Consider the following 15,965-nt stretch of genomic DNA (forward strand, 5'->3'; position numbering starts at 1 on the left):
AAAACTAACTTTACCAATTCACAAATGTCACAGAAAATATAGGATATTAATATTCCTTAATATTTAGAAATTAGGAGAGAGACTGACTGGAGATATAGATCCAGGAGTCACTTACACAGAAAAGACGACTGAAGCCAGACCTTCACTACCACCAATCAATAGTCAGTAACGTGTGTCAGGCACTAGGATAAGACTTGGAGATACAAAGATAGAAGACAAATCCTTAATCTCAAGGAACTTACATGTATTAATGACTAATTTCTTCAGCTGATCCTGATGGAAGTTTAACCCACTGTGGAATTTAGTAATGCTGCCAAAATGTATAGATCAAAGTATCCTCTGCAGAAGGATCCTCTTTTCAAAGTATCCTCTGTCCTACTGAATAACATCCTTGGACCTCCACCGTGATTCAAGGGTAGCTATCATTAGCTCTTTAAATGCTTTATCACATAGCCTTGATATTCGAGAATTCGGGATATACAGGAGGTAGCAAGGTGGTTCAGTGTATGGGGTGCAGGGCCTGGAGCCCAGGAGACCTGAATTCTAATCTGGTCTCAGATACTAGCTGTGTGACCATGGGCAAGTCACTTAGCTCTGTTTGCCTCAGTTTCCTCATCTGTCAAATGAGCTACAGAAGAAAATGGCAAACCACTCCAGTATCTTTGCCACAAAAAAATGAAGTGATGAAGGGTCAGACACAATTAAGCAATACCAAATGGATTTGGAATCAGGAGTTCTTAACCTGAATCCATGAATTTGGATGGGGAAAAAATGATATTGGGTAGCTAGGTAGCACAATGGATAGAGGGTCAGGCTGAAGAATTTAGTTTAAATCTGGCCTCAGACACCAGTTGTATGACACTAGGTAAGTCACTTCACCCTGTTTGCCTCAGTTTCATCATCTGTAAAATGAGCTGGAGAAGGAAATGGCAAACCCACTCCAGCATCTTGGCCAAGAAAACCCCAAATAATGAAGAGTCATGAAGAGTCAAATAGGACTGAAATGACTGAATACTTTCATAAAGTGAAAAGATTTCATGAAACATCTTTATATTTGTACAAAATATTTTGCAAGAGCTGAGATGGATGTAAGTACTTACACTAGTCCTTTGCTCTTAGCCAGTCTCCTTGAGTTAATTTTTTTTGGTTATGAGTCTTGGGAGTTTAGATGGTAGATTTCTCATTTTAATACAGCAAATTAACAACTGAGAGGCAGTGTGACATAGTGACTGGCCTGGGAATCAGAAAGAACTGGATTCAAGTCTGGTCTCTAACACTTACTGGCTGTGTAACCCTGGTCACTTAATATCAATGCCCCAAGCAACTCTCTGTAAGACAAGAAGGTATTGAATAATTATTGCTGTTTAGTTGTGTCCAACTCTTCATGACTCCATTTGGGGTCTTCTTGGCAAAGATACTGGAGTGGTTTGCCTTTTCCTTCTCCAGCTCATTTTATACATGAGGAAACTGAGGAAAACAGGGTTAACTGACTTGCCCAAGGTCACACAGCTAGTAAGTGTGTAGGTAAGATTTGAACACGGAGACGAGTCTTCCTGACTCCAGGTCTAACACTCTATCTAGTGTGCCACCTACCTGCCCAAAGTGGTTACCAATCTGATTTGGTAAAGAAGATTCCCTCACAGGAAGTTCCCTACATCAATAAAATTAACAATAACTAGCAATTATAAGGTATTTAAAAGTTGGCAAAGTACTTCATATAAATTATTTCATTTGATCCTCATCACAGACCCCTTCCCCTCCCCCCCTCCCCTCTCCCCAAACAAACTTAAGACCTAAATGTAATGGTTTTTATCTGCCTCAAATCTGGGGCTCAAATTAAGAGACTTCCCGTGGCTCTATGCCAGTATGTGTGGTGGAAACAACTTCTATAACAAACCTTTGAATTTTCGGTGGGAAATATACATTACCTCTGGAAAACAACTAAGCCATGAGCTGATGGCAATGGTGCCGTCCCACAGCTAGTCAGCCTAGACCCTGAGGGATTCTTGGCCTAGCTGAACTTCCTCTTGGACAGTTTCCAAGCTGATTCCGTACACTTGACCCTGCAGGGTATTATTAGGATGGCCACAGGGACTGGTTTTGGGGAAAGCTAAGGAGAAAAACAGCAAGAGGAAAGGAAAATCCAAAGTACAGCTCTTAAATTTTCCTAACTTTTAGGGGTGGGCTGGCATCAAACAGAAAAATGCTCATATTGGTAAAGTGTATATAAAAAGGGAGAAAAAGAAATAAACCTTATGTATTCACAGTACAGGTGAGGCCAAAGGAAATGGTAATTGCCCATTTGCTTGGTCATCCATTTCTTTGTCTCAATCCCACTTGTGGTTTTTACAGAGCTTCCTGAAATTCATCTTCCATTTTTCTTGATACATCCTCCTTACACCTCGACTTACATTCTGAATTCTATTTCCTCTTGCCAACTCAGCACTGTAGACCTGAGTTTGAATCCTGCCTCAAATGTTTATTCTCTGGACAAGTCACTTGACCTCACTCAGGTTCAGTTTCCTTGTCTGTAAAAAGGGGATGATAACAGAACCAACCCCCCGGGGTTGTTGTGAGTGTCAAATAGGAGAATACATGTATAGTGCTTTTCCAACTTAAAAGTATCAAATAAGTTGCTTTTTTGTACAGTAATTTTTCAGTCATGTTCCCATGTATTTGGGAACTCTTTGGATATGGCTGATGGCAGGGGACTTTTATTATGGCTATTGAAGAGCTCAGACACTTACCAGAGTGAAAGAATTATGAGGTCATGATTAACTGGCATCCAAAAACTAATTGTTTCCCTTGGCACAATTTTCAGCTCTTCACACACACACACACACACACACACACACACACACACACACACACACTTTCTCTCTCTCTCTCCTTTCTCTCTCTCTCTCTCTCTCTCTCTCTCTCTCTCTCTCTCTCTCTCTCTCTCTCTCTCTCTCTCTCTCATCCCATTCAATTCTATATCCTGAAAGACCAAGTACCAGATTGAATATTGAGCAAGTAAATGAACTGGTGAACAATTCACAAAGTAGATTAATAGGTCGGTTGTTTTTTAAAGGGAAGCCACTCTATGATTCAATACTATATTCTCTATTATCAGTCGTGGGGGAATGCAATATGGTTAGGGGGTAATGAGTATTAGAACTGGAATCAAGACAGCTGTGTTCAAACCCCAGCCATGAAGTGTATCAGCCATGTAACACTTTAAATAAATCGCTTCCCCCTGACACTCAATTTCCTCATCTGTAACATGGGAATCATTATACCTGCCTGGAAAACACCTTGGTGTAGTGGACTGAGAGCAGAATTTGCATTCTGAAAGAGGAGGAGAGGAAAGAGCAAGCATTTTTTAAGCATCTACTATAAACCTGGCACTGTGTTAAGCACTTTACAAATATCGTCAGAACTCATTAATCAGTTTAACAGTAATGCACAAAGAATATATAGTGAAAAGAAAACTGCATACTAGAAACCAGGAAATCTGAATTCTATTTCCTCTTACCAACTCAGCACCGTAGACCCGAGTTTGAATCCTGCCTCAAATGTTTATTCTCTGGACAAGTCAGTTGACCTCACTCTGGTTCTGTTTCTTCATCTGTAAAATGGGAATAATAAGAGAACCTACCTCCCAGGGTTGTTGTGAGTGCCAAATAAGATAACACGTGTAAAGTGCTTTGCCAATCTAAAAGTATCATATAAATTTTTTTTGTTGTTGTTGTTCAGTAATTATTCAGTCATGTTCTACTCTTTGTGACCATATTTGGTTATTTCTTGGCAAAGATGGTGGAGTGATTTGTCATTTCTTTCTCCAGCACATTTCATACGTGAGGAGAATGAGGCAAACAAGGTTAAGTGACTTGCCCAGGGTCATACAGCTAGTGAGTGTCTGAAACCAGATTTGAACTCAGGTCCTACTGACTCCATACCTGGCACTCTGTCCACTGCACCACTTATTATTACTACCTCCTTTGAGAAAAGTGATTTGTAAACCTCAAAGCACTCTGTGAAGGGAAGTGGTTGTAATCATGACCTGTAACATTTTTTCAATTTAGCCAAACAGTTATCAATATCAAAGGTGTGTGCCTATCTATCATTTCATGCATGGTTCAATGGAAAAAGCACTGACCAGAGAACTAAGTGCTGATCCTGGTTAACTGCTATGATACCTTAGCCAAGTCACTTTACATTTCTTGTCCTCATAGTAACTAGCATTTTCATAGCACTTTAAGTTTTGCCAAGTGCTTTACATATATTAGCTCACTTGAACTTCACAACGAATAGGTGCTATCATTACCCCATTTTACAGATGAAGAAACTGAGGCAGACAGAAGTAAAATGACTAAACCAAAGTCACACAGCTAGGAAGGATCTGAGGCAGGATTTGAACTCAGGTCTTCCAGATTCTGAATCCAGGGCTCAATCCACTCTACCACCTACTAACCTCAAAAAAGAGATAGTTTTTGGTTTTTGATTTATAATGTTGAGAGTCTATCTGCAAATATAATGACCATTAATAATTCCCCGCCCCTCCCTACCTAACCTGAAAACACAAACACATAAAAACATTTCCAGAGACAGAAAAATGTTCAATATTTTCAAACTGCTCACCGCAGTCACTATCAAATCCTATTCATTAGTGACTCCTTCGTAAAATCCATAAAATCATTTTGTCTTCATGACCTTTTTAATCCTAATTTTTCAGCCACTAACAAGGCAGCTGCTAATTAGGATCAAGACTATATTTTGCCCAGTAGAAAAGTCCAATGTGGACTGAATTCAGCTCCCTCAGTCTCCAGTCAGTTAATTAGTAGAAACCAGACTTAGAGCTTATGGGTACCCCTCCACCAAAATAAGCAAAGTCACGAATGACTCCAAATGTAATTGATCCTAAGAACCCTGCCCTGTGCATGGTCAGCCATCCCAAGCTGCTTGGAGGAATGCCATTGTAACACTTTTCTGGAACAACGTGCTGAAGGAAATCACATGACTGTGCTCATTGGTAGAAACAGCTGGATTTGTAGTCAGTGAATCATAGATTTTGAGCAGAGGGCCCGTGGAGACCATTGAATCCAACCCTTTTACTCTATGGGTGAGGAAACGAGAACCAGAGAGAGTACATGATTTGTCCAGGGTCACATAGCTAGTAGTGGGAGTCTTCCCGGCTTAAAAAAACCCTTCCAAACTATGTTGTCTCCCCCATGTGAATGTGAACTTCTTGAGAGCAGAAGATGCCTTACTTTTCTATTTGTATCCTAAGCACTCAGCACAGTTGCTTTGCCTTTAAAAAGCACGTAATAAATGCTTAATTCATTCATTCATTCACTCATTCATTCATTCATATAAGTCTAGTGCTCAATCACACCACTCTACCGCTCTCATACACAACCTGGGTGACATTAGGCAAGGTGGTTAATCACTAGGGCTTTCGTTTTCTTAGCTGTAAAATGAAAGGGTTTGACTAAATAATACCCCAGATTCCTTCTGATTCTAATTCTGATTTTATGACTGGTTCCACTTCAAATTTATAATCACAAAAACTGCTGCAGGGCAATCTTTCTCTTTTCCCTTAAATATCACATAGATGGCTCAGTGGATTAATCAATGGGCTTGGAATCAGGAAGACTCACCTTCCTGAATTCAAATCTAACCTCAGATAATTAACTACTAGCTGTGTGACCCTGGGCAAGCCACTTAGCCCTATTTGCCTCTGTTTCCTCATCTGTATAGTAAGCTGGAGAAGGAAATGGCTAACCACTTCAGTATCTCTGCCAAGAAAAAAGTCAGACGCAACTGAAGTGAGTCAACAGTCACAGCTATCATGTTCTCCTTTTCTTCTTTCTCTTCCAATCTTTTGTTCTCTCCTCAGGCCTCCTATACATCTTTCCTCCTCCTCAGTAGAGGCTTTCACTGCATATTTTATTGGGAAAATAGTGTCCCTTTGCCATGAGTTCCACCTTCTCCCTTATTTTATATCTCAAAATCCATAGACACCACACCCCATCATCTCCTTTGCTCCAAGCTCCCACAAAGAAGTCACCTTTCTCTTCACTGAGGTCATTCAGTAATCTTCAGCGACTTGCCTCTGCAGTCTTCTCCTCTCTCTAATTTTTAGCTTTTAACTATTTAATGGCTCCTTCTCTGCTTCTTGTAAACAAAATAATATCCCTAATGTTAAAAAAACCCAACTCTTTCATTTGATCCTGCCAGTCCCCTCAAGTATTTATACTATATTTCTCTTCCCTTTGTGACCTAACAAAAGCTGTCTATATATGTTGCTTAAACTTCTATCTTTACAGTCCCTTCTCAACTCTTTGAAATCTGGCTTCTGACTTCATCACTCAACTGAAACTTTTTTCTTATCTTTGTCTCAGTCCTCCTTCTTAATCACTCAGCGTTCAACTTGTTGACTCCTTCTTGGATACTGTCTTCCCATTAGGTTTTTCTGATACTACATTATCCTGATTTCCTATGGGTCTGGCTTTTCACGAGTTCTTTACTGGCTCATTATCCATGTCTCTTATCTTTTATATGGGCATATCCCAAAGTTCTAACTTTGTGAAGACTCTTCTCCCCTCCCCTCCCTCTTTTCTTTTCCCTCTCCTCTCTTTCCTCCCTTTCCCTCTCTCTGTCTCCCATGGGTTCACCTATCTTTTCTATGCCAATGACTACCAGATAAAAATCTCCATCACTAATCTCTCTCTTAGCTTGGCTCCAGCCCCACATCATCCATTTTCTAATGGAGACTTCTAATTGGATTCACATTAGCATCTAAAACTCAACATGTCCAGAACAGAAGTCATCTGTCCCCCCAAACTCTCCCATCTGCTCAACCTCCTTATTTTGTCATGGTACCTATCCTTCAAGACACCCAGGTTCACAACATAGGAGTCATCCTCAACTTCCAGATATGCACATTCATCAGGTGCTGAGACTTGTTCATTCTATTTCCACAACATCTCTCATTTCCATCTTGTCCTCTTCTCTCCCTCCTGATTGTTCTCCCTGCCTCCAGTCTCTTACTCAATAATCCATTCTTCACACAGCAGCCTAATTGATATGGCTAAAGCATAGTATGGCCCTGACATTCTCTTGGCCAAAAAGTTTGGGTGCCTCCGAGTTGTCTCCAGGATAAAATATACAAACTCTTCTCATTGGTACTTAGAGATGATCCCACCTTCTTCTAGGCTTATTGCCTATTCTTCATACATCCCCTCTCTTTTTTAAAAAAAAATAATTTTTAGTTTTCAACATTCACTTCCACAAGATTTTGAGCTCCAAATTTTCTCCCCATCTCTCCCCTCCTTTACCCCAAGACAGCATGAATTCTGAATACCTCTTCTCCCAATCGTCCCTTCCTTCTATCATTCCCATTCTCTTATCCCCTTCCCCTTCCATTTTCCTGTAGGGCAGGATAGATTTCTATATCCCATTGCCTGTATATATTATTTCCCAGCTGCATGAAAAAACAATTTTTAACATTTGTTTTTAAAACTTTGGGTTCCAAATTCTCTCCCTTCCTCCCTCCCCACTTACCCTTATTGAGAAGGCAAGCAACTTGATGCAGGTTATACATGTGTAGTCATGCAAAACACTTCTATAACAGTCATGTTGTGAAAAACTAACTACATTTGCCTCCATCCTATCCCACCCCCCCATTTATTCTATTCTATTCTATTACAGCTTTTGACCCTGTCCATCCTCAAAAGTGTTTGCTTCCAATTACCCCCTCCTCCAATCTGCCCTCCTTCCTAACATCACCCCTCTAATCTCCTTTCCCCTATTTTCCTGTAGGGCATGATAGATTTCCATACCTATGAATGTGTATGTTATTATCTCCTTAAACCAAAACCAATGAGAATAAGATTCACTCTTTCCCTCTCACCTCCACTCTCTTCCCCTCCCACTGTAAAGTTTTTTTCTTGTCTATTTTATGCAAGGTAAATTACCCCATTCTACCACTCCCTTTCTCCTTCTCCTAGTATAATTCTCTCTTATCCCTTAATTTTATTTTTTTGAGATATCATCCCTTCATATTCAACTCACCCTGTGCACCCTGTCTACATATGTGTGTATACATACATACATAAATATATATACACATATATATATATATATACATACATATATATGTGTATATATATGTATGTGTGTGTATATGTGTGTATATATATGCATGTATATATATAATACATACATATAATATATACACACACACACACACACACATATATATATATATATATATATACATATATACACACACACATACATACATACTTACATACATATAATATATCCAACTACCCTAATACCTTAATACTGAGAAAGGTCTCATGATTTACAAATATCATCTTTCCATGTAGGAATGTAAACAGTTCAACTTTAATGAGTCCCTTATAATTTCTCTTTCCTGTCTACCTTTTCATGCTTCTCTTGAGTCTTATATTGGAAAGTCAAATTTTCTTTTCAGCTCTGGTCTTTTCATCAAGAGTGCTTGAAAGTCCTCTATTTCATTGAATATCCATCTTTTTTCCCTGGAAGAATTATACTCAGTTTTGCTGGGTAGGTGATTCTTGGTTTTAATCCTAGCTCCTTTGACCTCTGGAATATCATATTCTAAGCCCTCTGATACCTTAATGTAGAAGCTACTGTATCCTTGTATTTCCCCAATACTTGAATTGTTTCTTTCTGGCAGCTTGCAATATTTTCTCCTTGACCTGAGAACTCTGGAATTTGGCTATATTCCTAGGAGTTTTCCTTTTGGGATCACTTTCAAGATGTGATCTGTGGATTCTTTCAATTTCTATTTTACCCTCTGGTTTGAGAATATCAGAGCCGTTTTCCTTGATAATTTCTTGAAAGATGAGGTCTAGGTTCTTTTTTTGATCATGGCTTTTAGGTAGTCCAATAATTTTTAAATTATCTCTCCTAGATCTATTTTCCAGGTCAGTTGCTTTTCCAATGAGGTATTTCACACTGTCTTCTATTTTTTCATTCTTTTGATTTTGTTTTATAATTTCTTGATTTCTCATAGAGTCATTAGCTTCCATTTGCTCCATTCTAATTTTAAGGAATTATTTTCTTCAGTGAGCTTTTAGACCTCCTTTTCCATTTGGCCAATTTTGCTTTTTAAGTCATTCTTCTTATTGAATTTTTGGATCTCTTTTGCCATTTGGGTTAGGCTATTTTTTTAAGGTATTATTTTCTTCAGTATTTTTTTGGGTCTCCTTTAGCAAGCTGTTGACTTGTTTTTCATGATTTTCTTGCCAATTTTTCTCATTTCTCTTCCCAATTTTTCCTCTACTTCTCTTACTTGCTTCTCAAAATTCTTTTTGATCTCTTCCATGGCCTGGGACCAATTCATATTTTCCTTGGAGGCTTTGGATGTAGGAGCTTTGACTTTGTTGCCTTCTTCTGGTTGTATGTTTTGATCTAATTTATCACCAAAGTAAGATTCTATAGTCTGAGTGTTTTTACACTGTTTGCTCACGTTCCCAGCCAATTATGAGACTTTTAAACTCTTCGTTAAGGTAGGGCTCTGCTTCCAGTGTGGAAAATGTAATGTCCCAAGCTTTGGGGGTTTTGTGCAGCTGTTTTCAAAGACACTTCTAGGGACCTGTAAATTTTCAGGTCTTCCAAGGTAGCAAGATCTAAGGAAAAGTGTTTACTCCTTTCATGGCCTGTGCTCTGGTCTATGAGTGACCACAAGCACTCCTTTCTGCCTTGGAAGTGTGAGGAGGATTCTCTCTGGACTGTGGACACAAGCTCTGCCATGTCAGCACTCCTTCTCACCCGAGGACCATGACCCAGATCCAAAGCAAAAGAATCCTGCCTCACTGCCAGCAAAGAGATCCCTTCAATTCCCCTCTGATCAGCTGCTTGATCCCCTCACCATCTGTGAGCTGAGAGCTCCAGAAACAGGCACTCTCCTGGGTCTATGCCGGGACTAGGGCCGGACCAACCTTCTCTCTCACCATGGTCAATAGACCTTTTCTACTGACCTTCTAAGTTGTCTTTGGTATTGGTGAGTTGAGATGTCTGAAAACTGCTACAACTGCTAATGATTCAGTCCCCTGAGGCCTGCTCCAGGTTTGCTGCGTGACCCATGCTACATGACCCATACTATGTGACCCACCCTGCGTGACCCACACTGAACTGTGCTCCTCTCCCAGAATGGTGCAACAGACCTTTCCCATCAACCGTCCAGGCTGTCTTGGGCTGAAACTTTGTTTCACTCTGCCTTTTTGTGGGTTCTGCTGCTCTAGAACTTGTTTAGAGACACTGGAGGGGTTTGAGGAAGAGCTCAAGCAAGTCATCACTTTTACTCTGCCTTCTTGGCTCCGCCCATACATCCTCTTACAAACCCACTTCTTGCCATTCCCTTAACATGACATTGCACGTCTCACAGCAGTGTCTTTCTTCACACAGGCTTTTTGGCCTCCACATCTGGCATGCACTCTTTTTCCTCACTCCCTTGTGTAGTATCCCTATATTCCTTCAAGACTGCTCCAATGCCACCTCTCCTATAAGGTGTACCCTTATTCCCCAGAGCCTAGTTCTCTGCCCCTAAAATTACACTGAACATACTTGTGCTACATTTCATGTTAGCTTATCTGTTTTAATTTTGTACCCTTTTCCCAACATAATGTTGGTTCCTCAAGGGTATGGACAGCTTTATTTTGTCTTTATATCGCCTATACCTAACATAGTAGTTGCCACACAGTAGACACCTAATAAATCCTTGTTGACTGAATTAATAAAACAGAAAAAAAAACCAATCCCATTTTCCTATAAGCCCCAGTTTCCTAAATACCAGATTATTATGCTGTTTCTTTGAACTAACTCCAACCCTCCAATGGATCTGTGATCTTATTAATATGGACATTTCCTTTATTGCTGCAAATATCAGTCCATCCACATTGCCTACCTTGTGTACCTCTAGTCCATGCCTGCCCATAATTCTACCATGGTGGAGGTGGGAGGGAGTGGGCTACCCAGTGTGCTGTACATTCTCTTCAAGTTTTCTGCATAGCCTGGAGATACCAGTGGAACACATGAACTGTTCATCACTTGTCTCTTGATCTGTCTACACTAGTCCATCTTATTTAGTCATACATATCATTGATGACATTCTTCATAGCACTGTGTGTGTGTGTGTGTGTGTGTGTGTGTGTGTGTGTGTAAAATTCCTTGTTTCTAAAAGGTTATGCCCTATACTCCCACCACTCTCTTATGATCTACTGAGCTTTATCTTCAATTTTTCAGGAATTCTTTTTGTTGATGTGCAGTGATTCATTCATGTTCATTTTCATGACCCCGTTTGGGGTTTTTCTGGCGAGGATCCTGGAAGGGTTTGCCATTTCCTTCTCTAGCTCATTTTACACATGAGGAAACTGATGCAAACATGCCCACGGTCATGCAGTTAGTAGTTATCTGAGGCCAGATTTGCACTCAGGGCTTCCTTACTCCAGGCCTGGCACTCTCTCCACTGTGCCACCTTGCTGCCCTCAAAAACTCTAGTATTCCATGAATCTCAACCATATAATGTCATTGAAAGGACATGGGTTTAAAAACTGAGCCCTTGTTTCAACAAACAAGTGACCTTTGCTTCTTAAAGTGCTGATAGGTTCATGTAATAGATAGAATCCAGAAAATAATTCTACATCTACTCACTGACAGCGCCTTCTCTTTGTATGGATGTAAGCAGTAATCTAGTAATCTACAGCTATTCTGAATATTAATCTAACCTGCTGGTTAAAATCACAACATTTTCTTCTCTTTATAAACATGAAGCAACAGCCTTTTCAGGAGTATTCGGTAACCAACTCCTCTAAATAATGACATCTAAATATCTGCCCAGATTCCCCATGCTGGAATTGCAAATTTCATAACCCCTGGAACAACTTGAAAGCGACAGATACCCCTGAATTAAAATTGGAGTCTTCGGAGAAGCTGCCTTAGAAAGTAACCATTAGTATGTCTTTCTCTTATAAGAACTGTCAGTATTTAGACTGCAGTAACAGCCTATTTAGTGCTCCAGATATAATAACTATTATTAATTCCATATTAGAAGGTCTTACAAGGTTGACTCTACAGAATGTGTCAGTACACCTATGTGCTGAGGGGTGCACCAAGTAGCACTTAGCATGCCTATTTATCAGTTTATGTCAAGCCCAAACCAATTAGAGGTAACCAATCTGGAGTCTGGTGGCTTCATGGAGGCAACCTTCTATGTCTCAAGGGAGCGGCAGCTCCTGACTGCTGCCTAGGAGTCAGAACAGCCTGTTAGCAATTAGGATCATAGCGTGATCACCAGTGGAAAGATCCTTGCTATTTGCTATCCATGTGTCTTTGGCCACGTTATCTAACCTCTTTTGACTTCAGTATTCCCACCTGCAAAATGGGGGTATTGGATATGTGACCTCTAACAGAAAAGACATGTAGGTAGTACAGTTGATAGAGTGCTGGGCCTAGAGTCAGGAAGACTTGAGTTCAAATACAGTCTCAGATGCTTATTAGCCGTGTGGATCCTGGGCAAGTTACATAAGCTTTCTCTGCCTCAGTTTCCTCAACTGTAAAATGGGGATTATAATAGTACCTATCTTCCAGGGCTGTTGTGAATCATAAATGAGATGGTATTTGTAAAGCTCTTAGCATAATGCCTGGCATATAGTAGGCGCTTAATAAATGCTTGTTTTTTCTTCCTTCTTCCCTCCCTTATTTCCTTTTTCTTGTTCCCTTCTTCCTTTCCTAGCCTTCCTCTCTTCCTTTCTTCACTCCCTCTCTTCTTTCCTTCTTCCTTCCTTCATTCCTTCCATCTGTCCATTCCTTCTTTTTCCCTTCCTTCCAACTCTAAACCAATGATTCCATGGAATCGGACTGAGCCAAAAACCCACACTAACACATTAGAACTACCCATCCAGTAGGTATCATGGGAAAAGGTGAGGTTGTCTTCCTAAAGCTGAACCTATCAAAAGAAAAATCATCTTGGGGGTGAATAAGTGTAATATAACTTGTTCTTACATGGAATTGATAATACCACAGTCCAACATATTAACCTAAAGTGTGACCTCTCTCCTAACCTTCTCCTTTCTCTGTAGTTGATAACAGAGGAAAGATGAGAAAACCAAACTGTGTCTACCTTGAGGGAATTCACACCAATGTCCCATTGGGCTTTAGCCAGTCTAGTTATTGTGGCAAACAGGGCACTACACATTTCAGCCTTAGGGGAAAACCTCTATAATGTGGTCTTCCCTCCTCAAAGTCCACAAGCTTATCCAGTGGGGTTGAAATGAGCCCTTGAGCACAGTCATCTTTGTTCACAGGAGTGTGGAGTAACAGATGGTCCCACTGGCCACTGCTCAAAGATCCCAGAGTTGCTGCCTGGGAAAGAGGGTCCCTTGCACCTCTCCAATCTCTTCCACACAGAAACAACACCAAGCCTAAGGCTTTTGTAGAAATACCTGTATTTTGTTGTGGTCAAATTCAAATATTTGTTACCAATCAAGAAAATAAAAAAGACATTGAAAATTAAAATTGTTTAACACAAATCTAGGCATTGTCTATAGGGTACTAATGAGAACTTCTCTTTTGAGATGACAATAATAATAGCAACAATACTAACAATAACAATTGTAATTACTACTAACACTAACATAAGGTTTTAAAGTTTACCAAGTGCTTTACAAAGCAGCTATATAGCACTAGGTCTAGAGTCAGGGAGATCCGAGTTCAAATTCGGCCTCACTTACTAATTGTGTGACCTTGGGCAAGTTATTTAATCTCTATTTGTCTCAGTTTCCTCAGTTGCAAAATGGGGATAATAATAGGAACTACCTACCAGGGTTGTTGTAAGGATCAAATGAGAGAAGGAAGGAAGGAAGGAAGGAAAGAAAGAAAGAGGGAAGGAAGGAAAGGAGGAAGGAAGGAAGGAAGGAAAGAGGGAAGGAAGGAAACAAAAACATTTATTAAGTAACTACTAAATATCAGGCACTGAGCTATGTGCTTTAAAATAATTATCCCATTTGATCCCCACAACAGCCCTGGGAGGTAGGTGCTATTGTTATCCCCATTTTATAGTTGAGGAAACTGAGGAAGAGATCAAGGGACTCACCCAAGGTGAACAAGTGTCTGAGGCTGGACTTAACCTCAGGTCTTCCTGACCCCAGACCCAGTGCTCTATCCACTATGGTACCATTAGTTGCCTCTAAGACTCCCCAAACCTCCAACTCAGAGAGGATGACAGAGTCCATCTGAAGGCCATATGTGCCCAGGTATTCTCTCCACAACATCCCTGACAAGCCACCAGGCTTCCTCTGTATGAAAACCTCTAGGGATGAGGAGAATCACCACTTCTCCAGGTCGTCCATTGCGTTTTTTGAAAGCCCCAATTGTTAGGAAAGTTTTTCTCCTCATGTTGAGTTCTCTGTGTCCGTCTGTGCCACCTCTAATCATTGCTCCTAATTTTGCAAACCTCTGAGGCTGAGATGGACAGGTCTCACCCCACTTTTCCATCACAGCCTTTTCAGACACTGGAGGATAACCATCAAGTCCCTGCTAAGAATGTCAGCTCTAGGATTCCCATGTTTTCCTGAGAACTTTCCATGGCATGATTTCTAGGCCCCTCTCCACTCTGGTAGCACCCCTCTGAGAATGCCAGACCTCAATTTTGATGAGCCAAGAACATGTGGGAGTAGATATGAGATATCTAATTCATCTTTAATATAGTACACCCTTTGCTTAGTCCAAATGCCAAAAGAAAAACTGAATCTTACCTTGTCACCTTGAAAACCAGGGAGGCCTACGAACCCAAACAGTCCTGGGTCACCCTGTAAATAAGACAGATGTAAAGATTTTATTTCATGGAAAAGATTAAAAAAAAGTTTCCTTTAACTGCACTACAGAACTGTGGCTTGTGGGCTGAGATTCTTTGACTTGCTTCAATTCGAAACATGCTTCAAAATATAATGCAAGTCCCCCCTCCAACATGTCCTCTCCAAAAACTCCAACAGAATCTCTTCCTCCTCTGAACTCTTACAGCACTCCCCATCAGTACCACTAAGCTTGGCACATAGTCATCTTCCGTTGCTGAATTTTTTCATGTGCGTCTGACTCTCCATGACCCCACTTGGGGTTTTCTTGGCAAAGATACTGGAGTGGTTTGCCGTTTCCTTCTCCAGCTTATTTTACAGATGAGGAAGCTGAGGAAACAGGGTTCAGTGACTTGCCCAGGGTCACACAGGTAGTAAGTGTCTGAGGCTGGATTTGAACTTAGAAAGATGAATACTGCTGACTCCAGGCCCAGTGCTCTATGCACTATGGCACCACCTAGCTGCCCTATTCTGTTGCATTTCACACTTAAATGTGGCAGCACATGAGTGTATTCTATCACCTTTCAGAAATGTTAGGCTCTAAAAGAAAGAGCTATATTTAGGTTTTTTTGTTTGTTTGTTTTTGGGTTTTTTGAGTTTTTTTATTTTTGAGCCCTCACAGCACCTAGCACAGAACACAATACACTAGAGGCACCAAAAAATTCTAAGATGAATTGACTTGAAATGAATTATCATATTATAGGGTAGAAACCTGAAATTGGGGGTAAGATGTTATTCATTAAAAATGATAACCAGTATTTTTAAAATGGGGGTGGGTGGGGTAGGGCGTAGGGGACCTGGGACCTGTGAATTTCTTAGTAGGTGGGTTCTCAAAAGTCCCAGAAAAAAGTAAAGATTGGCAACTGTCCAGCAAGTTATATGGGAAGTAACATGATAAGGTGAAAGTAACAAGAGTAAACACTGATTTAGCACTTTAAAGCTTACAAAATCACGTCCTGTTTTCTCATTTGACCCTCACAACCCTGTGAGGAAGGAGCGATGGTTATGCCCATCTTACAGATGAGGAGACTGAGGCTGAGAAGTTAAGAGGATTGCCCCAGGGTCACACAGCTAGTCAAA

At 40.4% G+C, this 15,965-nt stretch overlaps 1 protein-coding gene across 1 annotated transcript in view; it reads right to left on the reverse strand.

The window, feature by feature from the left end:
- Window positions 1-15,965, reverse strand: part of COL24A1 (collagen type XXIV alpha 1 chain) — a 353,333-nt gene that overhangs the window by 285,584 nt on the left and 51,784 nt on the right. Inside the window, 1 exon segment of the mRNA XM_078155798.1 lies at window positions 14,790-14,843. Coding sequence (XP_078011924.1) covers window positions 14,790-14,843 — 54 coding nt within the window.

The sequence above is a fragment of the Phascolarctos cinereus genome, unplaced genomic scaffold, assembly GCF_003287225.1.
Source record: "Phascolarctos cinereus isolate Bilbo 61053 unplaced genomic scaffold, phaCin_HiC Scaffold_5;HRSCAF=322, whole genome shotgun sequence".
Lineage (NCBI taxonomy): Eukaryota > Metazoa > Chordata > Mammalia > Diprotodontia > Phascolarctidae > Phascolarctos > Phascolarctos cinereus.